The sequence below is a fragment of the Podarcis raffonei genome, chromosome 2 (assembly GCF_027172205.1).
Source record: "Podarcis raffonei isolate rPodRaf1 chromosome 2, rPodRaf1.pri, whole genome shotgun sequence".
NCBI classification, from domain to species: Eukaryota; Metazoa; Chordata; class Lepidosauria; order Squamata; family Lacertidae; genus Podarcis; species Podarcis raffonei.
Window position 1 is genome coordinate 31,772,100 of NC_070603.1, and position 24,247 is coordinate 31,796,346.

A 24,247-nucleotide genomic window follows, 5' to 3' on the forward strand; every position below is an offset into this window, starting at 1 on the left:
CTCCCCCCCCCCCCTTCTACTTTTCCAGAACAACCTGACAGAACTGAAGTCTTTTGGATCTCCCCCAGAAGCTGTGGTTAACGTGACAGCAGCTGTGATGATCCTAACAGCTCCAGGTGGCAAGATACCAAAGGACAGAAGCTGGAAGGCAGCAAAAGTCATGATGGGCAAAGTGGACAGTTTCCTGGATGCCCTAAAGAAATACGACAAGGAGCACATTCCAGAGAGCTGCTTGAAAGCTTTCAAGTAAGAGGAATCTAAATTTATGCTCTTACAACCAACCTCAATTCCTACAGTCTGCTCATTGGATCAGAAGTGAGAAAAAGCAGGGCTGTTCCTCTCCAAGGGTTTAGGCCCACCGCCAGTCCAGTTTTGTGCCCCACACTCAGCTTCTTCCCTTTCTGCATCAGCATTGGTCCTGCCTGTTGAAGGGTAGCAGCACTTTAGCATCAACCAACAAAAAGCAAATACTTGTTTCCTAGTTGCTTGCCCAGGAGTGAGGTTGTGTAACTCCACCAGTGTCCAGGGGTCGGCCCTTTCTTCCTCCTTATGCTAAAGTCCTATAACAATATTGTCTGTAGGATTTGCTGTGCAGATTTCCTCCTGTGAATTCAAGCCACTAGCTTCAACGGATGGACAGGGCAAAGAATACCCATGAGAAGGGGCAACCTTCCTCCCGGCATAGTACTTTGCCCAAGATCTTAGCAATGAATGGTGTGTAGTCAGAGTCATAACATAAGAAGTGCCCTGCTGGATCACACCAATTGCCCATCCTGTTCTCACAGTGGCCAGCCCCCAAGTTCTATCTTTTTACTAAATCCCAACAGTGCAGCAGTGATTTAGCCTCAAGTCACCTCTTTTGTAGGTAAGTGCAGCATACAGAAGTGATCAGTTGTATGATGTGCCTTTGTAGATCTTAACTGTGCTTTTCCTTCCACCCAGTGCAATTCTGCTTTGTAACTTTCTCGCTGCAGGCCATTTCAAAATGACCCAACATTCGATCCAGACTTTATACTGTCTAAGTCCACGGCTGCAGCTGGTCTGTGTTCTTGGTGCCTGAACATTGTTCGCTTCTATGAAGTCTACTGTGACGTCGCTCCCAAGCGCCAGGCCTTGGAAGAGGCTAATAATGAGCTGGCAGAAGCACAAGCAAAGCTCACGCTGATCAAGAACAAGATTGCGGTAAGTACACCGTCACCTTGGCTCGAGAAAATGCCAGCGCCCCCTTGTGTCCCATCAAGTAAACATCACTGTTGAAATTGACTGGCATTGAGGAAGGAAATTATTGAACTATGAGCTTGAGAATTGTTTAGCTGTGAGCTTGAGACACACATGTGGCATTTTCCCGTGTCTGTACAAACTGAGAGCTGACATTTCAGCTATGTGTGCGAACTGTAATCTGTCTCCAGTTCATGACTCAAATGAGAATATAGAGAACCTTGCTGGATCTGATCAAAGGCCTCTCTAGTCCAGCAACCTGTTTTCCATTGTGTCCAACCAGATGCCTATGGGAGGCTCACAAGCAGGAGGATATGCAGGCAAAAGCCCTCCCCAGCAACTGTTATTCAGAGGCAGACTGCCTATTATCCCGGAGGTAGCATACGGCCATCGTGACTAGGAGCCATTTGCTAGCTACTGCATTTGTCTAATCCTCTTCAAAGCCATCTGAGCTGGTGGTCATCACCACATCTTGTGGCAGGGAAGGCCATAGGTGTTAACCAGGGGTCAGCAAACCTTTTCAGCAGGTGGCCAGTCCTCTGTCTCTCAGACCAAAAGGGGGTCCGGACTATATTTTTTGGGGGGGAAAGAACAAATTCCTGTGCCCCACAAATAACCCAGAGATGCATTTTAAATAAAAGGACACATTCTACTCATGTGAAAACACCAGGCAGGCCCCACAAATAACCCAGAGATGCATTTTAAATAAAAGGGCACATTCTACTCATGTAAAAATACGCTGATTCCCCAGACCGTCCGCGGGCCAGATTTAGAAGGCGACTGGGCCGGATCCGGCCCCCGGCCTTAGTTTGCCTACCCATGGTGTTAACTATGCAGCGTGGGAAGAAGTGCTTCCTTTTGTCTGTCCTGAATCTCTTGCTCAGTTTCTGCTGTTACTGGGTAGGAGTGAGGAATGCATAATTTCCACAACATGTATAATTTAGAAATATCCATCACCTCCTCTTGGTTTCTTTTTTTCTAAAGCAGAAGCCCTAAGCATAGCCTTTTCTTGTTGGGGACCTAATCCACCTTGCAGCCTGTGCTTTTTTTCAAGGTGTACACAGTACTGGCACCTCTTCTTGTTGTTGTTAAAAAGTGTGGCACTTACTGTAACAACTTCATGGTGAGTGCCGGCACCTATTTTTCTAGAAAAAAAGCACTTCTTGCAGCCTCTGGTTTTAAAACTGTAAAGTACTTTATAACAGCTAAATGCAATTAAGGAGACTTCTGGACAGGAGTTGGTTGTAGAGTCAGTGGAATCACGCACACAAGCCTTTTGCAAGATCTGCACTTCCTGGGAATTTAAAAAAAGGGAGTTCATGCACATGTCCTGAAACACCTGATTGCATTGCCAGATAACAGAAAAGGGGCAGGGGAAGAGGGAAGAGACAAAGAAAACTTCTGGATAGATTCATAGTTCTGCCCTGATATGTACAGCAAGCAGAGTAGAACAGCAACCAAGATCTGTGACTTAAAAACATAGCAGTGTGCAGAAGCTAACGTGCCAAACGGACATGCACTGTGATTCCTGTTCAGCGTACCTGTGCTCCTGGGAGCGGCTTTTATCTGTGATGCATGGAAATTATTGTCACAATCCTCCTATAGCTGAATCCTTAAGATGTGGGCCCCAGCCACACGGGGAATATGCCATGGAGAATACTTCCACATAGCTGTGGGTACATACATACTGAGTGCCAATAACAGATACTTATTGGCATTTTCAGAGTTTTAAGATACAGCTTGTTAAGTACTGTCCCACTAAAACAAATAGTGGGGTGCACCCGCTGAACACGTGCAGCAAGCAGTCTTCAAAGTTTCTATGAGAGTAACAACAATCCCATTGTTTTAAAGGATCTAAATGCCAACTTGGCCAATCTGACTGCTGAATTTGAAAAGGCCACAGCCGAGAAAATCAAATGCCAGCAAGAGGCAGATGCGACAAACAGAGTCATATCATTGGCTAACAGGTAACATGTAATCAAGCACTCTCTCAGGAGCATCCTGTACTGGTATTAGCTAGTTGCCACTACGATTCTTGAGTTCACAATAAGCGAAATATATTATGCGGAAGGTCTGTGCTTGATCTCCCACCATTTTATTCATGAAACAGAGCTGAGTGGGTCAATGTTTCAAAGATAAAACACCATCACAATTAACAAGATGGCAGTATCTGTGCAATTGGTATGATCTTTGAATCGCTCAGCCAAATTTGAGAATCAAGCTGTAATACTCTTTCTGTGATGTTTACAAAGCTGCTTTTCCAGAAAGGTCAAAAACACGATAGTCATAGCTGTCAACTTTTCCCTTTTGTTAAGGCAAATTCCCTTATTCCAAATAGGATTCCTCACTAGAAAAGGGAAAAGTTGACAGCTATGATGATAGTAGCGGACCTTAAAATAATATAAGTCTGGAAGCAGTTAAAAGAACCTCAAACATTGCATGTTCGTATCATATAATTTTTGTGGTTCTGAGGGGATCACTCAGTATCTGGAGTCAGCAGTACTGGGCTCTTGGTCATCCCAGCTGGTAAGAAGAAACTTGTTGTTCTTCTCAGCATGCTGTGAACCATTTCCTGAAAATGGAATACTACATTACAGAGTGAGTCAAAAATGTGGAGTTTATTTAGAGAAGCTGCAGTTATATTTTTTTTGGGGGGGGGGGAGACTGTCAGTTCAAAGGCAAACAGTTCCTTTTGTGTTATTATGGATCTTCTGGTGATTGAGATCTTAAGTGATTAGCATATACGAAAGACTTAAAAAAACGGCCACTTTCAGTCTTGTCTCGGAAATTTCACAAAACGTGCAAGGCATTTCTCCGTAGTGGCGGCCAGGTATCCCAGGAATGTGTAGTTGGAGCTTTTGCTGCAGCCCTCCAGCCTGCCCTGCATTTGGAAACTGGCCATCATGCAAAAGTTGCCCATTCTAATCTCTCAAAAAGTCAACATTCCAGGCAGACAGTTAATCAGTTTCTGGGAATGTACGGGCCTAGCATCAAGGCAAAGGCTGGCTGAACCCCAGGCTGCGCTAACCAAATGTGCATCTCCTTTCGAAATGTTTATTCAGGCTTGTTGGCGGATTAGCTTCGGAAAACGTGCGTTGGGCCGAGTCTGTGGAAAATTTCCGTGAGCAAGAAAAGACTTTGTGCGGGGATGTGCTCTTGATTACTGCATTTGTTTCCTACGTTGGCTATTTTACAAAAAAATACAGGACTGAGCTTCTGGACAAGTTCTGGACTCCTTTCCTCCAGCAGCTAAAGGTGAATCTGCTCAGTGCCATGTTGCACTAGGGCAGCTCTGAATAAAGCTCTGGGACATGTAGAGTAATATATTTGGGGATGCGTATCATATCCTGGTGAGCCCTGCTTCCGTTTTCCAGGAAGTAGGATTCTGATCCCCATGGCCAGCCAGACTACAGGTGGTTTTCTCTTGGATATCTCTGGCATCAGGTGCCTGAGACTAAACCCCTTGGGCTTGAAGGTTTATTTTGATTTGTTTTAAACATCCCTCAATTTAAAAACGAAAATTTCCAGGGCTTACAACAGCTCTAATCATTGAAATAGCTGACAACAGCAAAGGGCAGTGCTAAAAGCTATCAGCCCTCAAACTGAAAGCCTGGAGAAATAAGCAGGGTTTTTATATGGTGGTGCCAAGCAAACATCCCTAAGGAGAGCCACGAGAAGGGAGGGCAAAAGCAAAAAGACCCTCTTCACTTCATCTAGAGGAGAACCTCAGATGAATGTTTTGATCTATGGGCACGTTAGTGGCATGGAAGAAAACATCATTTCCTGTACCCTCATCTAAACTCTGTAGGGTTTTAAAGGTAAGCACCAGCAGAAGCTGCGTAGACACTATATACTGAAAGCACAAACCCATACCCACCCAAAAGAATTGTGGGAACTGCAATTTACCCCTCACAGAGCTAAAATTCGCAGCAGCCTTAAGAAACTGCACTTCCCAGAATTCTTTGGGGAAGGAGGATGTGCTTTAAATTTATGGTGTGTATACAGCCTCAGTAAGAAACGGGCTGGAAGCCAGTGGAACTCCTTAAGCCTTGGCAAGATGTGTTCCCAACACCTGGTCCCACTTAGGAACCTGGTGGCTAAGCTTTGCGCTAACTGTAACTTCCAGGCAGTCTTCTGATTTAGCAGAAATATTTATGTTCCTTTGATTCCAGGCAGAAAGAGTCAGCTAGTTCACTTCAGCTCCCCTAAAGCCACACAGCAGTTTCTAACCTAACGTAAATTAATATATATATTTGATCCTTAATAGCATGGAGTCAACATTTGAGCCTCTCCTGGAGTTCACATAGACCCCTGCTGCAATGTTTACTCGGTGACAAAGTCTGATCCCAATAACAATACCTTTATGGAGTTCCCAAACTCCCCCCTCACCTCCCTTCAGGAAATCCTACCTGGTTTATTGGTTCTTTATTAAAGTGTCTGGAGCAGTCTTCTCCAGTTCTTCCTTTCCCGAAATGCCATCCAGCAGGCCCAGGGGATGACAATACACATCGTACAAGAAGTTCTCCCTTCTGGCCATCCCTGCTAAGAGCTATTGCTGGTTCTGTTTAACCATCCATTCTAAACTCAGTTACATCATTTGCCTACTGCAGGGGTATCCATTGTGGTGGCCTCCAGATGTTCTCAGACTGCATCCAGTAGCAGCCAGTGTGGTGGGGCAGAGCTTCATAGTCACCCTCCCAACGCTAGAGTGTCTACAGCTTACCTGAATGGGACTGGGGTAGGTCAGGGTGCCAGTGGGATTGGGGCCGCACAGCCACATCAGGGCAGCCAATCTAGCCCTTCTGCTCATGCACCAGCTTGTGCTTCCCAAGCTTGCCACCACCCTGCCCCATCCCCATCCAGGTAAACTGTAGCAACTCTGGCATCAGGTGGGTAGCTCCAGGATTTGGCCCAACCTGCTGCTATTGACTACAACTCCCATCATCCCTGACCATTGGCAGTGGTGGCTATGGCTGATGGGAACTGTAGTCCTTCAACAACTGAAAGGTAACACATTCGCTCCCCTTGACCCATGCTATACCCACGAGGGGTTATTGCCACTTGCGAGATCATGTATTAAACAGGAGCAGTTGATGCATTTCAGGACTCTTTTGTTTTACTTTGCAGGTGCCAATTCCCATCACCCCTGGGCTGGACCCTTTGAGCCTCCTAACAGATGATGCAGATGTAGCAACGTGGAACAACCAGGGGCTCCCCAGTGACCGGATGTCAACAGAAAATGCAACTATACTTTGCAACACAGAGCGCTGGCCACTCATTGTAGATGCCCAGCTCCAAGGGATCAAGTGGATTAAGAACAAACATGGAGAAGACCTGAAGGCCATCCGGCTTGGACAGAGAAGGTGGAGCCATAGCTATTCTGCCCTGATTCTTCAAGTTTTCTGCCAAACAAGGAGTTCCCTACAGCTCCAAAGATGAGGGTGGCAATGCCCCAGAGGTGCTCTCCAGGGATCAGCAACCTTTTCAGGCCCGTGGGAACCATCCTTTCTGGTCACTCCCCTCTCTAGATCATCCCCGCCACAGAGAAAGAAAGAGGGACAAGTGCACACATGCCCTTAGCTTTTTCCATTTTTCCGATACAAGTCCGATTCAGCAGAGTAAATCTGAGCCCTAAAAACACACAGTGCTGAAAGGGAAACTGGGAACGAGCATAACTTGCCTCTTCCTCCTTCAGTTGTATGCACTTTTCGAGGAAGAAAAAAAGTAACCTGACCACCTCATGACCAAGGGGACAGTTGGGGGGGTGGGGACTCAAACACATTGCAGGCGCCGTGGAAAGACCTCAGAGGCACCATTGCATCCAAGAGGGCCATATTGGCAATCCCTGTTCCTTTCCATCAGATTCCATATGTGTTAAGAGACGCTCCCTTGTTGCCACTTGTTTGCATATTGGAACCTGTGGGGGTAAGCCTCTTCTTCCCAGATCCCGCTTCAGAGCTGTCCAGTGTCTCTGAACTCAGGGAAGCCCCAAACGATAGTGATTTTTCATAAGGCTCCTTTTTCCGTGAGCACCAGGTTCTTATGTTCAAAATGAGGGGTGGGGATTCTAAAACACTTCGATGTGCTTAACGGATTTTCTTCCAATGCTGCAGCTATCTAGATATCATTGAAAAGGCGGTTTCTGATGGAGACACCCTGCTCATTGAGAACATCGGAGAGACCGTGGAGCCTGTGCTGGATCCTCTGCTGGGCCGAAACACCATCAAGAAAGGAAAGTAAGTTTGTCGCAGCTCCTTTGATTGAAGCCAGAGTAGCCCTTGCTTTTTAAAATGGAATTACTGTAGTTAGGATTAGGCGTATCTCTGTCCATTCTCTCTTAAGTCTGTCCCTACATTGGCCAGAGTGCCTCCATTACGAAGATGTCTCACAGCTACTGTTTGCTGGCATTCCCAAGCCCTAGCAAATCATCCTGAGTACGTGTCATCCTGCTGGTACAAGCCTAGCCTTGCCATGGGCTACTGTTCTGCATCCTTGGATCGCGATGTACCTGCTGATTAGCTCACAGCCAAGTTGTCCTGTAATTAATACAGTCAAACCCATGGGTAGGCAAACTAAGGCCCGGGGGCCGGATCCAGCCCAATCACCTTCTAAATCCGGCCCGTGGACGGTCCGGGAATCAGCGTGTTTTTACATGAGTAGCATGTGTCCTTTTATTTAAAATGCATCTCTGGGTTATTTGTGGGGCATAGGAATTCATTCATTTTTTTCCCTTCAAAATATAGTCCGGCCCCCTACAAGGTCTGAGGGACAGTGGACCGGCCCCCTGCTGAAAATTTTTGCTGAATCCTGGTCAAACCTATTGCCCTCAGTGAGCAGGTGCTGTGCGCCCTCATTTCCATGGTGGACTTTCTGCCAAGGAACAGAGAAAGGAATCCTGGTTTCTAACCACTCCTTTCTATGGATCTCCTGTAACCAAGTACTATAAATTATAAATGCCTGCCTATATCAACCAGGGGAAGTATTAAATTAGATAAACTTTTTACTTTTTATTTCATTCGACTGAAATGTTGTTTTTCATGTGTGGTGAATAAATCAGAAATCTAACCTCTTTGCTAAGAAAATCATGTGCGCTCCACTAACAGGAGGGGTGTGCTCCTAATAGGCTCATCTATTCTCATGTAAATGTCATTGTGCTTTCAGCAAAATTAAAAGAAACACAGTCATTATCCTTAGAGGAACTATGTGATTAGAGATTGGAAGCTAGCACTCTTGTGATCTGGAACAAACTATATTCAATATAAGAGTCCCTGTTGCTCAGTTATCCAGTAGGTGGTGGCAGACAACTAATTCACAATATGCTTTAGGGTGGATTTAGTCCTAGTTGTAAAGCTGGTGTGACTAGACCCCATCTAATCTAGTTTACTAAGTGACTCCTGTGGAATAAAGACTCTCCTGAGGATCGCACCGTCCTTGCAGATGACACTGGACGTGCTACATTTCCCTGACAGTAGATTTCAAACCAGTAACAGCTTAGGGGCTGGGTTTTTCTACCGTCACCAGGTGGCTTTGACACCACCTGTTTGTCCCGTTCCTACTTTGCTCTGTTCATTGGGGAAAGAATGTAGAATTTCCCACATATTTCCATTGACGATATCCCTTCTTGTTTTCTTGTTTTCATTGGGTGTTGTTGCATAAATGTTCCCAGAGCAGTGCTGTTTTTGCTTCAGCCCTATACCACATCTACTTGGAAAGAAGCCATGCTGATTTCAGTGGGGCTTCCTTCCAAATCCAAATCTAAATGAGTGTGTTTATGACTGCAGCAATCGTTTCATAAGCTGAGAGCCGGTCTTCATGCCTCTTACTTTTTAAGCTGGTTCAAAATTGCAAACATATGTCTCACATTTTCTGGTCTGGTGTTTGTGCACTTGTGCATATGTATACACAAAGCTCTTGCTTCTACCTCCTAGCCTCACCACCCCTGCAAAAGGAGAGAAGTACCACCCCCTTCCCTGTGTTTTGAACCACATATAATTTACAGTGGTACCTCGGGTTAAGAATTTAATTCGTTCTGGAGGTCCGTTCTTAACCTGAAACTGTTCTTAACCTGAGGTACCACTTTAGCTAATGGGTTCTCCCACTGCTGCTGTGATTTCTGTTCTCATCCTGAAGTAAAGTTCTTAACCCAAGGTACTATTTCTGGGTTAGCGGCGTCTGTAACCTGAAGCGTCTGTAACCCGAGGTACCACTGTATTCCTTAAGTTATTTTTTATTTAATTCATTACATCCAAGTTATACACCTCTTGATCGTTAAACAAAAAACCCTCAAGGCATTTTACAAAAAGATAAAACAATAAAAATCAAGAAACGCTTACAACAATCGTTTAAAACATACAAGAAGTTAAAATACTGAATTTGGTTAAAATTCACATTAACTTTCTAAGCATCTGAGCAGGCTTGTCTATGAGGCATGAAGCAGCAACAACAATGTGACTAAAATGCACTGCTTTTTGGTATGCATTAAATAACTTTTTAGCATATCCAAAAATAGGATTTGACCCTTCCTGTGACGTCCTCATCCAACTCTGCCCCTCCAACTGCCAGAAGTAGCCTGCGGTCTCTTTGAAGAACCTTTGTCTGCCTGTTACCTACCTGTTCTCACGACCTGTTAACACTCTAATCCCCAGATACATTAAAATAGGAGACAAGGAGGTGGAGTACCACCCCAATTTCCGCCTCATTCTGCATACCAAGTACTTCAACCCCCACTACAAGCCAGAGATGCAGGCCCAGTGCACACTCATCAACTTTCTGGTCACCAGAGATGGGCTGGAGGACCAACTTTTAGCTGCTGTGGTGGCTAAGGAGAGACCTGACCTAGAGGAACTGAAGGTATTGTAATTGCTAGATGTGAGTTGTTTGATAACAACGTGGCTTATTTTGCAAGAATTTATGGTAGCCACACTTGGTCAGATACTTCAGAGCAAGCCAAATGGTATTAGAAGGTGGGTCTCTGAACCTACCATTCAGGTTTTCATCTGCTCTGAAGTGGTTACTACATGTAGTGGTTACTACATATTAATGTTGCGTTTTAATTGTTGTAACCCGCCTTGGGACCTTGGGGTAATAATAATAATAATAAAGTAAGGTTCCAAGTATATTAAAAAGGGAAAGGCATTAATTTGTACATCGACTGCAACCTTAGCACCCAACACAGTTCCAATTCCCTGGTGGTGAGGGTGGTTTTAAGCTTCTGTTCCTACTTTCCGTTTACATGTCCACATATATATATATATTCTCTGCACTCCCTTCCCTGCATTAAATGTGAAAGGGAACCAGATCCTTGTGTAAATTAATTAAATATTTACCAGTATATTAATGAATTGCTTAGATTTAATTTACTGTATTTAAATCATTTCCTCTGTTTAAATAGATATTTCAAACCAGTGAATTCATTCTGTATATTTTAGACTTTGTATGTTTCACAATGCAAACATATATCTGTTTATTTTACTATGATTTTCATTTACTATTTCTTGTTTGCTTTACATTTACTGTTTAATGAAGTATATTAGCCTGTTATTTGGGTGAAGCTCTTTAGGATAGAAGGACCCACTAGTGATGGTTGCCACAAGCAGAAGCCCCACCCCAGCCTTCATATTAAATGGCACTGTGCAATGGGAGGGACTATTTAGGATGGCTGTAGCCATTTCATTGCCGCGCAGGTAAGAACCTTGGAGCCGAGCTCTTTAACACACTGGTAATGGCAACCGTGTGTCCTGCTTTACAGAAAGCAGTCCTCTTCTTTGAAGGAGTCTTCTGTTTGAAGGGTTGTCTGGTCCAAATTATCTGTAAATGATAATGAACCCTGGGAAGCAGGAGCAGAGACCTTGGAAGTAGCTCATCAGTAGCCGACTGAGCAGGCATTGCTGGTCTCAAGCTTCTCCACTATAGTGATACATACTGTACTCAGAGGAAACCCAAGGCAGTTTGCTGTCTGAGGCACAGGGCAAGATCACACACACACACACACACCCTCCATCCCATGTACAGAAACTGAATAGACTAGCTGTTGAATCTTGCTCCACCGCTGGGAACAGGACGGTGTCCCCCAGTGTACATGAGGGCACTGTGACACATATAGCTCTGATCTCCAAGAGGAACAAATGGCCAGGGGGCTGCCACAGCTGTTCCCCAGCTTCTGCCGCCTGAGAGCATTGCCTCCCTCTGCCTAATTGGTAGGGCTGTCCCTCATTATATTTCTAATTAAATACAGTAGTTATTTCAAGTTTGCACTTATACATGTAAATAAGTATGGTATATGCAAATTATATGCAAATCCGTATCCTTTTTGTCCTTTTCTTTGTGTGTTTGGGGGAGTGGAAGGTTGGTGCATTTTCTCTTATTGGACATAAATGAACTTCATCTAAGAACTGGCCCTTGTGCCCTTACTTGCATCTGCAATGCAGCTTCCGTGTCCGCCTGAGCTGTTAGTCACTGTTGCATTGTGATGACCCTTTACAAAACTCTTGTAGTCACAAAAAGACCCCTATAGGAAAAGAACAAGCTGCTTTGTGTCTTATAAGAATGGTGGTGGTCCCTCATTTGCATGACTGCCGTGAATGAGCTTCCGTTCCATGAGCTTCTTTGCATTTTCACCTCTTGAAAAATTACATTCTCTGCGATAATTTCGAGGCTCAGTCCAGCTGGTGAGTCCATAGGGCTCCCATTTCATCCAGCTCTGCTATCTGTTGAATTGCAGCCTGTCTGTGAAGGCTGTCCACCTTCAAAGGAAGTCAGTCTCTCTCTCTCTCTCTCTCTCTCTCTCTCTCTAACATATATATATATATTTCCTCATTGCTGGTATAGGCTACTCTCACAAAACAACAGAATGAGTTTAAGATCATCCTGAAGGAGCTGGAGGATTCCTTACTGGCTCGACTCTCTGCTGCATCAGGAAACTTCCTTGGCGACACAGCCTTGGTGGAGAATCTGGAGACCACAAAGCGCACAGCAAATGAGATAGAGGAAAAGGTGAGTCCCAGGGCCATGGCTGGGGCTCTTCCAGGACAAAGAACACAAATTTTCATCAATGTGTAGAGTGCTTCTGGGCCCATTAAGTTGGCAGGTAGTCAAAATCTCACTGGCACTGCAATTTGCAGTGTACTCAGCTGTCCTATAAGTAAAGTAGGAAAAGAAAAGAAAAAGAGGAGGGAGAAGGGGCCGGTTCAGCATTAAAAACCCTGGGGCTCACTCATTGATAAAACCCCTGGAAAGTGGGCTGCTCTGCACAATTACTGCGCTATTGGGGGGGGCATCTCCCATAACATTTGTGATCTATCAACCCAGCAGCAAGAGTAAGGGGCTATGGAGCTACACTGTGGTTTTCTAGAGAACTGATAGCTGCTGTATTGAAGATTGCTTGGTTTTTTTTAGGTGAAAGAGGCTAAAATTACTGAGCTGCAAATAAATGAAGCTAGAGAGAACTACAGGCCAGCTGCAGAAAGGGCTTCCTTGTTGTACTTTATACTGAATGACCTCAACAAAATCAACCCCATCTATCAGTTCTCGTTAAAGGTAATTAACTAAGGAAGGAGACTAGTTGGACAGGCCACTAATTACCGTATTTTTCGCACCATAGGACGCACTTTTTCCCTCCTAAAAAGCAAGGGAAAATGTGTGTGCGTCCTATGGAGCGAATGCAGGCTTTCGCTGAAGCCTGGAGAGTGAGAGGGGTCGGTGCGCACCGACCCCTCTCGCTCTCCAGGCTTCAGGAAGCTATCCGCTAGCCGTGGGAGACCCAGCTCTCCCACGGCTAGCGGAGCGCTGCATTAATCCCGAAGCTTGGGGCGTGCAGAGCTCAGCGCGCCCCAAGCTTCTGGGTGCCGGCAAGGTCTTCGCTAGCTGTCTAGACCTTGCCGGCACCCAGAAGCTTGGGGCGCGCTGAGCTCCGCACGCCCCAAGCTTCGGGATTAGCGCTCCGCTAGCCGTGTCTAGGCTGCGGATAGCAGCCTGCTTCCCGGAGCGTCGGGCGCCCTGAAAGCAGAGTGCCCGGTGCTTCGGGAACACATCCGCAGCCTAGGCAGCCCTGCGGGAGGTCCCGCAGGGATGTCTAGGCTGCGGATAGCAGCCTGCTTCCCGGAGCGTCAGGCGCCCTGAAAGCAGAGCGCCCGGCGCTTCGGGAACACATCCGCAGCGTGGGGACCCTTGCAGGAGTTCCCCGCAGGGCTCCACACACTGCGGATAGCAGCCTGCCGCCCGTCGGGTGGGGTGCCCTGAAGCAGAGCGCCCGGCGCTTCGGGAACACATCCGCAGCGTGGGGAGCCTTGCAGGAGTTCCCCGCAGGGCTCCCCACGCTGCGGATAGCAGCCTGCCGCCCGGCACGAGGGGCGCCCTGAAGCAGAGCGCCCCTCGCACCAGGCAGACATCCGCAGCGCGGGGAGCCCTGCAGGAGTTCCCCACAGGGCTCCCGACACTGCGGATAGCAGCCTGCTGCCTGGCGGGTGGGGCCCGCTGAAGCGGAGCGCCCCGCGCGCCAGGCAGACATCAGCCAGCCCCACAAGCTCGGGGGACAGCAGGGAGGCGCAGCGCCACTATCCCGCTGTTCCTCGACCTGGTTCGGTTTCCCTGACCTGCTTTTGGGGGGGAAATAAAGGGAAAAATTTTTCCCTTTATTTTCCCCCAAAAAAACTAGGTGCGTCCTATGGTCCAGTGCATCCAATCGTGCGAAAAATACGGTACATTGTGGAGAATAGCCTCTTCCCTGCTGTCACTGACACCAAGTTATTCACATCCTTTTGTGCAGTTAATCTTACAGTCTACCTCTATTGCAGGGGTGGCTGTCTGTTCGTTATAACTTAGGGTCGGGCATAAATGCCTCGCCCTGAGGTCATATTAGAGGATCTTGCCAAAGGGACTTGAACCATAGAGTTTATGCGAGGCTGCAGCCCAGACACTGCACGTTCTTGTGTTTTGGATGAAGGCACCTTCCCCATGTCTGCCTTTTAATAAAAGGCCATGAAGTCCAACCATATTAAACGGTTTTCATCTGTGCTTTGACTTCTTTTCTGACCAGGCATTCAATGTGGTCTTTGAGAAAGCCATTCAACGGACTCCTCCAGCAGAAGATGTGAAACACAGAGTGATCAACCTAACTGACGAGATCACCTACTCCGTCTACATGTACACTGCTCGGGGACTTTTTGAGAGAGACAAGCTTATTTTTCTAGCCCAAGTTGCCTTTCAGGTAAGGTGATTTCCTGCTGGCACTGACAAAAGAAGTAACTGGGGGGTTTTTTTGTTTCCATGGAGTCAGTCAACATTTCCCTCTTGCCTGGTAATCAGGGTGTAGCTGTGTGGACAGTGGATTATTAGACCCAAAGAGAGATGGATCAGAAAGGGATGTTGTAAAGCAAGTTGTGGAGAAGCTTCTAAGAAGGACTAGAAGGAGGTAGCTCTTCAGAAAATGAAGAAGAGGAGTTCCAGAGTAGGTCAAACTTGGTTGTTGGCATCCATCTGTCTCGAGAGACAATGGAGTGCTTCTCTGGGGGTGAAGTCATACCACTGCATTAGCAGCACCTCCTCAGGTCACAGCCCTGGGCTGTGTGAATGGAGCTCCTGTGCTGCCCCCCCAAAATCCCCACCCCTCTCATCCTCACTATTGTGGTCCAAAGGAAAGCAGAGCAATGCGCTTGGCACCAGCTTGGCTGCAGGAGTTGCCAGAAGGAGGCGATACAAGCCACCTTCCAACTGTCTTAGGGACTCCACTCCAGATTTGTTTATGGTTTACTCTTTAGCCACCTTCTTCTGTAAATATCCTGCAAGGCAGTGGAGGTCTAGGATCAGAGTTTCCCTTCTCCTAGACGAGCTACCTTCCCAGGTTGATGAGCCCCATCTGCCCCTCACTTCCCTCTACGGTATGTGCAGAAACCACCTTCTTGGCTGTTGGGCTTCTCCATACAATTCACCAGAGACCATCTTCACATGAAAGGAAGTCCCTGACTCACCAAGGGTTTGAGACCCATCGGCTCCCCTCACCTGGTTTAGCCAGCCAGTCAAAGCCGTTCCCAGGTTTGGCCACTGGCACAGGTTGACAGCTTTTAGGTGAGAGCTGAGTGCAGTGAGAACCACAAGTGGACAAATTACCCTAGAAGGAACACAGTGTGTCCCCCACCAGAGGTACTGCTGTTCCCCTAACACCCCATACTCCCCCATGCAAACTACAGTGGAAGTAACAGCAGCAGCAGTCAAGGAGAAAGATTAGGCTGTAGAATCCTATCAGGTAAGTTTAAAAATAGGGATGGTTAGCATCAGCAGGGTCCCCTCCCTCACTGAAGGCTGAAGTGATGCTGCTGTCTTGTTTAGGCTTGCAGCTGCTGCTGCTTAGTATGCAGTAGTCATCAAGCCGGGTTGTCCCTAACCAGAGTGTTCATCTGACCTCACAACACTCCAAAGCCAGATTCCCGTTGGGTGTGGTCTCTTCTATCCTTGTCTTTGGGTTCTGCTCCTGCTGTCAGTAAACTCAGAAGGATAAACAAGACCAACAGCTGTTCCAGCAATTGTTTCTGGAGTAAATAGTCCTCATGCTTCTAATTCCATGCTTTCTCTAGGTCTTGTTGGTGAAGAAAGAAGTGAATCCGGTGGAACTAGACTTCCTTCTGCGCTTTCCCTTTAAAGCTGGGCTGGCATCTCCAGTAGATTTCCTGTTAGGCCAAGGATGGGGTGGAATTAAGGTTTGTTTGAAAATAACTATTTCTAGAATGAAGTCCTTTTTTAGGAGCTGAGGGAGACCCATTAGAAAATGCTGGTATCCAGTGACATGGTCCATGATTGATGGGGACTGAGTCGTAGAAATTTAGCTACCTTTTCGTGTGAGCCATCTAAAGAACTGTGCTAGCAGTTTGAAACTTCTGCTCAGCAGTGAACGCCCATAGCTGGGGAGAGCCTGGCTGTGGAGGGGGGCCTTTTTCCTTCCCTCAGCCTGCCTATAGCCACAGCCTCTTGTTGCGTGTACATGAAAAGAGCAATCACGCTCTACAGGCAAGTTGCGTTTCAATTCCTGCAGGAAAGCAAGATGAGAAATTAAATGAGGCCACCTTTTCATCCAGGTCTAGGATGACCTGGAAACGGCTGTTGAGCCCTTCCTGCAGTTGCTTGGCATCCAGAAAACTGTTCCCTTGGAATGGCCAACGGTGGCTGTGCTATTGGAGGGATTAAAACATGGACTGTGAAGCAGTACTCTTTAGAGCCTGTTGTGGCTTGTGACATTTTAGCTAAAGTCAAGTTAGGATACCTGGACCTCTTTCTCCTCGTTTCCCTACTGTGGGGAACCTGAGGCCCTCTGAATGTTCTTGGACTGCAGCTTCCATTGGCCATGATGGCTGGGGTGGGAGCCCAACTACCGGAGGGCCTCTGGTTCTCCATCTCTGCTCTGCTGCAAGCATGACAGCCTGGTGCCTTGGGCACTATATCTGTAGTATCCAATGTGGCCCTCCTCTTGCCATAGGCCTCCTGTTTTCACTTGAACTGGCAGAAGAAGGAAATCTGTTAACAGTTCAGCGGTTGTGAGCAGAGTATAGTGGTACCTTGGTTCTCAAACTTAATCCATTCCGGAAGTCCATTTAACTCCCGAAACCATTTGAAAACCAAGACGCAGCTTCCGATTGGCTGCAGGAGCTTCTTGCACTGAAGCAGAAACCGCGTCGGATGTTTGGCTTCCAAAAAAGTTCACAAACCGGAGCACTTCTGAGTTTTCGGCATTTGGGAGCTGAATTGTTTGACAGCTAAGCCATTCAATAACCAGGGTACTACTGTTTGACGTGTGTGGTGTCAGAAAGGGATTGTGCTACTTAACATGAGTTATTGCTCTCAGGTGCATTTATTAAAGCCACTGGTGTAACTAGGAGGAAAGAAAGCAAGGGCTTGTCAGCCCCATGTTCTTTGTTAACTGTGCTCTCAGGTGCTGTCTGATATGGACGAGTTCAAAAACTTGGACAGTGACATTGAAGGTTCTGCTAAGCGGTGGAAAAAGTTTGTGGAATCTGAGACCCCTGAGAAAGAAGTATTTCCAAAGGAGTGGAAGAACAAGACAGCCCTGCAAAAGCTGTGCATGATGCGATGTATGAGGCCAGACCGCATGACCTACGCAGTCAAGTATGTGCTGCACTCTTCCTACAGCTTGGGACTGCTGTACAGGGAACGGCCATTTGGGACATAGCACTTTCTGAAAAACTCACACAAAAACTTTGTATGGCTAGAGGGCAAAAAAACCGCTTTTGTGGCATGGCTGTTCAGCACATGGATAAAGCCGACAGGAGAAGCTGTGCCACATTTCATGATACATGGTTCTAGTAACATTTTCCTTCATATTGTTATTCGCACCTTTCATTTTCTTGCTCCACTTCAGTTCTTGTACAAACTTCATTCTTGTTCTTTACATGTGAACTATGCTTTAGGGTTGGGAATGGGGAATGTTCAGTTTGTATCCCGCCCCACCCCCCAATAATTGTTTTAAAATAAAATAATCACACAACCCATAGGTTTAAGGGCCAAAATGTTCACCAGAGCCAATTCAATCCCCTGTATGTTTTTTATTTCCCTCAGGAACTTTGTGGAGGAGAAAATGGGGAGTAAATTTGTTGAAGGACGAAGTGTTGAATTTTCCAAATCCTATGAAGAGAGCAGCCAGTCAACACCCATCTTCTTCATTCTCTCTCCTGGAGTTGACCCCCTGAAGGATGTTGAAGCCTTAGGTGAGTTGGGAGAGCCTTTCCAGTAAGTGTGCCCTATAACAGCGCACACAGAAAAAGCTTTAAAAGAACAACAGACGTTTGAAGAATTCCACTCAATTTTAATAACTCTCTTAGGTCAAAAGCTTGGCTTCACCATAGACAATGGGAAAATCCACAATGTGTCTCTAGGACAAGGACAGGAAGTTGTGGCAGAACATGCTCTGGATGTGGCTGCGGTAGAAGGACACTGGGTCATTCTTCAGGTATTTCAATTCCAACTACGTTTCCTGCCGATTACTTCTTACACTGTACTTCTAGCGTACTTCTTACACTAGACAGCTTTGCCTAGTGTACTTCACTTCTTTCATGCCTCCCTAGCACTCATGATCTAAGTAAATTATCTGACAGCAAATGAAAATAGCTTTTAATAATCGTTTCTGGAACTGTGCAAACTCTCTGTAATCCAGTCCATAAATAATCCAGTGTAAAAAAAATAATAATTCCCTGGCATATGGCAGATGTCCATTCATAGATTAGACATATACTAGGCTGTTGGAACAATGCTGGCACTGCCCATAGGTATCTAGGTGCTGGCATGAAGAAATTGCAGGCAGCTGTGGGCAGATGATCCTGTTGCAGCCTTTGTGCAGAAACACAGCTTCAGAGAAGTCTGTACCTTGCAAGCAGACCCTTTCTCTTTCCTCCACTGAAGTATTTGAGAAGGTAGGGGCATTCTCAGTGTGAAGGCTGCAGTGGAGCCTCCCTCTCCCATTCCATTCCCCCCCCCCCAAAACTGGTGCCCAGTTGATATTATTGCCTTAGATGCTAAGGACCATATGTCTATTGCTTATGCTAAAAAAGATCCAGGCCTTGAGGGGAAATTGAGTAGAGTGAGGTCAAGAATTTTGCTGATGCCCAGACAATTTGTCACTCTTCCAGGTCCCTCCAACTTGAGTCTGGTGTTGCATGTGTAAGGAAGGAGTACTCATACTAGGGGACATGTACATGGCACAGACTCCCTCAGGAGGCCATGGACTCGCCTTCCTTGGAGGTTTTTAAGCAGAGGTTGGATGGCCATCTATCATGGATGCTTTAATTGAGATTCCCGATTCCACCTCTGCAATTCTGTGATTCTATAAAATGAGTGCAGGCGTCTTTATGCCTAAAAAGTCGATGAAACAGCAGAGAATGTATATCCATTCTAGAACATGACATGAATGAGGGCAGGATGCTGAGCATTTTGTCTTCCTGAAGTTCTAGGATGGAACCATTTATATTAATGTACAATGGCTAGGTGATGTCAGTTCCTTGGGATGGGGAGGGTGGAGACAGTTTAGAATAGCATTCCATTCACATTACAGGACTTCTGGTTGCCACTAAAGGCGGCCCTGGGGGGAGAATGCAGTCCATCCTCATTGGCAGCAACTAACATGTCCCTTATATACCCTACAGAACATCCATCTGGTAGCCAAGTGGCTGGGAACACTGGATAAAAAGGTTGAACGATATAGCATAGGGAGCCATGACGATTACAGAGTATACATGAGCGCTGAGCCTGCTCCCTCTCCAGATTCCCATATTATCCCTCAGGGACTCCTGGAAAATGCCATTAAAATCACCAATGAGCCTCCAACAGGCATGCATGCCAACTTACACAAAGCCCTGGATCTTTTTACTCAGGTAAGCAGGACCTGCTGTTCCATTTGTTTGGACTCTGTATTCAGCAACAATCCAAGATTAGCACTGAAGTTGGTTTTTCCTGTCTTTCGGGCAATGCAACAGTGCTTTCGATAAGAAAAGGACCTCTTCCTCCCACTTTCGGATGGCTTCTCATTTCTGTTGTTTGACTTCCAACAGCCGGAGATACTTTGTGCAAAAGTACAGCCCTTTTTTTTCTTTTTCTCCTTTAGGATACCCTAGAAATGTGCACCAAAGAAATTGAATTCAAGTGCATTCTTTTTGCCCTCTGCTATTTCCATGCAGTGGTGGCAGAACGGCGGAAATTTGGAGCTCAAGGATGGAATAGGTCTTACCCATTTAACAATGGAGATCTCACTATTTCCATCAATGTGCTGTATAACTATCTGGAAGCCAATGTGAAGGTAAAGATTTGGTAACTTGTGAGTTGCATAGAAGAGAAACTGTGTAAGTAGTAGTCAGTGGTCCCTTGTTTCCCAAGGGTCTGATCAAAGCACTGCCTGCTTTGGGAAATGGAGAATTGCTATTTGAATTTACTATTATTTAATTAGGAAAAAGGTGTACTGCAGGATCTTGGTGCAGAGAAGCATTGAACCGAAAAGCTTGTGTTTTGTGGGCAAGGTATTCTCGCTTTTTGGCATCTGTGCACCTGGAGACTTTGTCACTGTGAGTTCTGCTTCCTGGGCAGAATGCACTTTTCAACTTGGGACAGCAATAATTTGAGGAGCCACAGACTGTTCTGAATGGAGCTCCTACATCTGGAAACTCACAAACTCTACCTGTTACAATAACACCTAGCATGCAACACATGCTACATGAATAGAATGAAAACCATTTTATTAGCCCACTCAAAATCTATTGCAGAATGTGAAGATCAAATAAGACGTCCTCTGTTCCAAAGTATTCTTCTGCCTTCACAGGCCATGATGGGAAAAGCAATTCAGCATTCCCCCAGGATTGTCCTCTGCTGGCTAACCAGCACTTGTCTGTGCTTTAAATCATTTTGTCTCATTTCCCAAGATTTTTCACTGTACTTAAGGGACCAAATGTGCCCCTTAATAGACTAGTGATGAAAGCATGTTTTCTGAAAAGAACTTTGGTTGCAGCAAAAAGCCCAAATACCTTTATATACGTGAGTAGAATGTTGGTGTTGTTCCCCCAAATTTTGCTTCCCCCCCCCCCCGCTCTGTGGCATCTTTCCCTAGGTTCCCTGGGACGACCTGCGGTATCTCTTTGGGGAGATCATGTATGGGGGACACATCACCGATGACTGGGACCGCAGATTATGCCGGACTTACCTGGGTGAATACATCCGTATGGAGATGCTGGAGGGAGAAATGCTGCTAGCACCAGGTTTCCTTATACCACCTAACTCCGATTATAAGGTGAGAGAGGGAGGGGCGGGGAGTTGCTCCAACACACTGTTCTGACAATCCTTCATCTGGGAAAGTAAATGGTAGCCATAGGTGCAAATGCTATTTGCCACAGAAGAAACAATAGCAAGGTCTAGAGAAAGGACAGCAACTACAGAAATAGTTTTACACCTCAGCACAGGGAACTTGGCAAAATATTTCAGAGGACCACGAGAAACAGTATTATACTTGTGGACAAGTTGGATAAAAGTCCCAGGGGAAACAGCCAGATCAACCGGCGAGACAGTGCTTGTTATGAGCATATAGTTTACTGGAAGCTTAATTTGAACATAAGGATGTGCTGTTTGGCGTAGGCGTTAAGCATTCCCTAACATCTTATAACATCCAAGTTTCTGCATATTACATTTTGTAGGGATATCATGAATATATTGATGAAAATCTCCCACCTGAGAGCCCTTACCTCTACGGGCTTCATCCTAATGCAGAGATTGGGTTCCTCACTGTCACCTCTGAGAAACTTTTCCGCACTGTGCTGGAAATGCAACCCAAAGAGTCGGATGCCGGAGGGGGAACTGGTGTGTCCCGAGAGGAAAAGGTAGGAAAACCTGCCGGTCTGCTTTGACTGTGGCTCTTGGGGCCCTGATAAGGGTTTGGGGTTCCTATTTGAATGTTTCTAATAGGCTTGGGTGATTCATTGAGGGGCAGACAGTTATGGCGATTTCACTCAGCGGTTTATTGCTAGTGAAACTGCTGCCGCTCTTGAGTCCCTCTGCTACCAGTGCAGCGAGGGAGAAACAAGCTGCAGCTGGAGGCAGAGGGACTCAGAGCCGTGGCAGTTTCAGCAACCGCCATCACAGTCCACCCCTCATGCCAGTGCAGAGAGAGAATCAAGCTGTATTGGCCAGGCACCTATACAGCTTGTTCCTCCCTCCTTTAAGCTGCTTGGCTGAGGAGCGCACAGCTGCCCTCGCCTCAGCCAAGCAGTTTTACAGAGCCCCCAACCCGCCACCAGTTGGTACGAGCCAGCGGTGGGGTGGGGGCTCCATTGAACTGCTCCCGCTCTCCAGCTGAGGAAGCCCTGATCCTTCTCCTGCTTGCACATGAGCAGGAGGAACCAGGCTCCTTCAGCTGGGGGGGGCGGGGCTTTGTGCTCCCCAGCTGAGCAGCCCTGATTCTGCTCCTGCTAGCATGCAAGCCAGAGAAGGATTTGGGCTCCCTCCGCTGAGGAGTGGGAGGCTTTGCACTCCCTGGCTGGGGTGTGCAAATAAGATCCTGTCCCTCCCGCACGTGCACAGGGGTCTTGCTCAGCCGGGGGGGCGAGAGCCTTTGCGCTCCTTGGCTGAAAGGGCCGTGCCAGCGAAGGCAAAGGGAGCCCTGACAACGGATCCTGTCAGGTTCCATCGCAGCATTTCCTCTGTCTTCGAGCAAGGGAGGGGGCGAGCAAGCGGTCTCGTTCTCCTAGGAAAAGGAAGCTGTTTGCGCGCACGCCCCAACCCTTGCCTGCAAAGATGAAGGAGCCTGGCAGGCTCCATTGCAGGGCTCCCTCCATCTTTGCCAGCAAGGGTGGGGTGGGGTGGGGTGGGGTGGAGAGCAAGCAGCCTCTTTCTCCTAGGCTGCTTGCATGCCCCCCACCCCTTGCTGGCGAAGGCAACCTTGCAAACCGAGCCTGTTGGGCTTCATCACAAGGCTCCCTCTGTCTTGGGGAGTGGAGGGCGGAAGCCTTTGCGCGCCCCAGCCGAGCAGTGGACTGGGGCCAGCTGCATTGGCCCCGACCTGCAAGGCGCTGGGGTGAAAGCACCTCAGCTCCCAGGTGGTGAGAGCTGAGTTTCACCTGGGACCTTGCAGGCTGAGGCCAATGCATCTCCTTTCAGCATCGTGGTATATTGCCAAACCACAATGTTTGGCTGGTGATATATCGCAATGTTGAAAACCTAATTATCGCCCAACCCTAGTTTCTAATCAGCAACAGGTTTTAGGGTTGCTGCTACCTGTTCTGCCCCTTCCACTGTCAGTCCTTTTTCAGTTGCATTGATATTTCTTCAGGCCCCAGGAAATGTGGGAAATGCTCTGAAGTCTGCCCACTTGCTGGGGCAGGTATTTTAGTCTAGTGCTTTGCTTACTCTTTGGAGCATTTTGAAATGATGCTGCGTATTGCGAAACATTCATTTGGTCTTCTGTGTAACAGGTAAAAGCTGTGCTAGATGAGATCATGGATCGGCTTCCAGAGCCCTTCAATATGGTGGAGATCATGGCAAAGGCAGCTGAGAAGACCCCATATGTAGTAGTTGCCTTCCAGGAATGTGAACGAATGAACATCCTTACCAGTGAAATTAGACGTTCTCTGAAAGAATTAAACTTGGGGTTGAAGGTATTGTATGCTATTGCTAGAAGTACACCAGAAAAACAACAACATTTGACCCGGTTCAATCAGCATACTTGACACATGACCTGGCACAAGAAAAATAAAGTGGAGCGTGCTTTCTCAGTAACAGGAAATGCCTGAACATCGAGACTTGATTTTCATCTTTCCTGCTACTGCATTTAAAGAGCACTTTAAACTAGAAGATAATGATACTCTTTTTCCAATCAGAACAGTACATATTCAGTAGTTTGTATATACAAGCACATGAAAATTAAGGGAGATAGAGCCAAGATTCTTGTCTTGGGAATCTTTCCTCTATGTTCACTGGCTGGTCACTGACCAGCACAGAGATGGTGTTCACTGCCTGGTGGACTTTTCCTTCACTGCCCTTCACTACATTCAGGTTTTGCCAATAGCTCAACCTTCCAAACAAGTCTTCCATCATACAATTCTATGGCAAGATTGGAGTGAGGTGGGATTGGGTGGATAAAGAGAAAAATATCCTTCTTGCAAGCTTCATTGTGTTGCTTCCTCCTTTGTAACAAAACAAGCCGTTTAGAACGCTGTGCTCTGGCCCAGGAGACAGGGAGGCATTAGCTCAATGCATTTGCTCCCCAAACTCCCCAGGGCGAAATAAGGCTGCTGGACATTAAGGGAGCCACATACGACAACTCACAGAAATGATGTATGTGTTGGAACCACAAACCAATAAGGGCTTGTCCAGCAGAGAACTAAAAATAATTTACAAAGGGTCAAAAAATTGTATGTGTGTGTGTTTTGCTGTTTTTAATCATTGATATCAGTTACACAACTGCTTGGCATTAGCGCTGGCACCTATAATTATAGCACTAGCTGGAGGAGTGCATCTCATTTTCTCAGCAATGCAAGTGCTGGGAAATTTAAATTGC

General features: G+C 46.7%; 1 protein-coding gene across 2 annotated transcripts in view; it reads left to right on the plus strand.

Annotated features, from left to right (window-relative positions):
- The window catches only part of DNAH17 (dynein axonemal heavy chain 17), a 105,792-nt gene that overhangs the window by 79,044 nt on the left and 2,501 nt on the right, over positions 1 to 24,247 (plus strand). For both annotated transcript variants that reach the window (XM_053375595.1, XM_053375596.1), the window contains 19 exons: positions 29 to 246; positions 975 to 1,182; positions 3,070 to 3,185; positions 4,281 to 4,473; positions 6,346 to 6,581; positions 7,332 to 7,454; positions 9,864 to 10,068; positions 12,046 to 12,210; positions 12,613 to 12,753; positions 14,252 to 14,422; positions 15,786 to 15,908; positions 17,135 to 17,328; positions 17,779 to 17,927; positions 18,042 to 18,169; positions 19,359 to 19,586; positions 19,817 to 20,008; positions 20,810 to 20,989; positions 21,390 to 21,572; positions 23,163 to 23,345. In XM_053375595.1, coding sequence (XP_053231570.1) covers positions 29 to 246; positions 975 to 1,182; positions 3,070 to 3,185; positions 4,281 to 4,473; positions 6,346 to 6,581; positions 7,332 to 7,454; positions 9,864 to 10,068; positions 12,046 to 12,210; positions 12,613 to 12,753; positions 14,252 to 14,422; positions 15,786 to 15,908; positions 17,135 to 17,328; positions 17,779 to 17,927; positions 18,042 to 18,169; positions 19,359 to 19,586; positions 19,817 to 20,008; positions 20,810 to 20,989; positions 21,390 to 21,572; positions 23,163 to 23,345 — 3,336 coding nt within the window. The remainder of the gene's footprint in view (positions 1 to 28; positions 247 to 974; positions 1,183 to 3,069; positions 3,186 to 4,280; positions 4,474 to 6,345; positions 6,582 to 7,331; positions 7,455 to 9,863; positions 10,069 to 12,045; positions 12,211 to 12,612; positions 12,754 to 14,251; positions 14,423 to 15,785; positions 15,909 to 17,134; positions 17,329 to 17,778; positions 17,928 to 18,041; positions 18,170 to 19,358; positions 19,587 to 19,816; positions 20,009 to 20,809; positions 20,990 to 21,389; positions 21,573 to 23,162; positions 23,346 to 24,247) is intronic.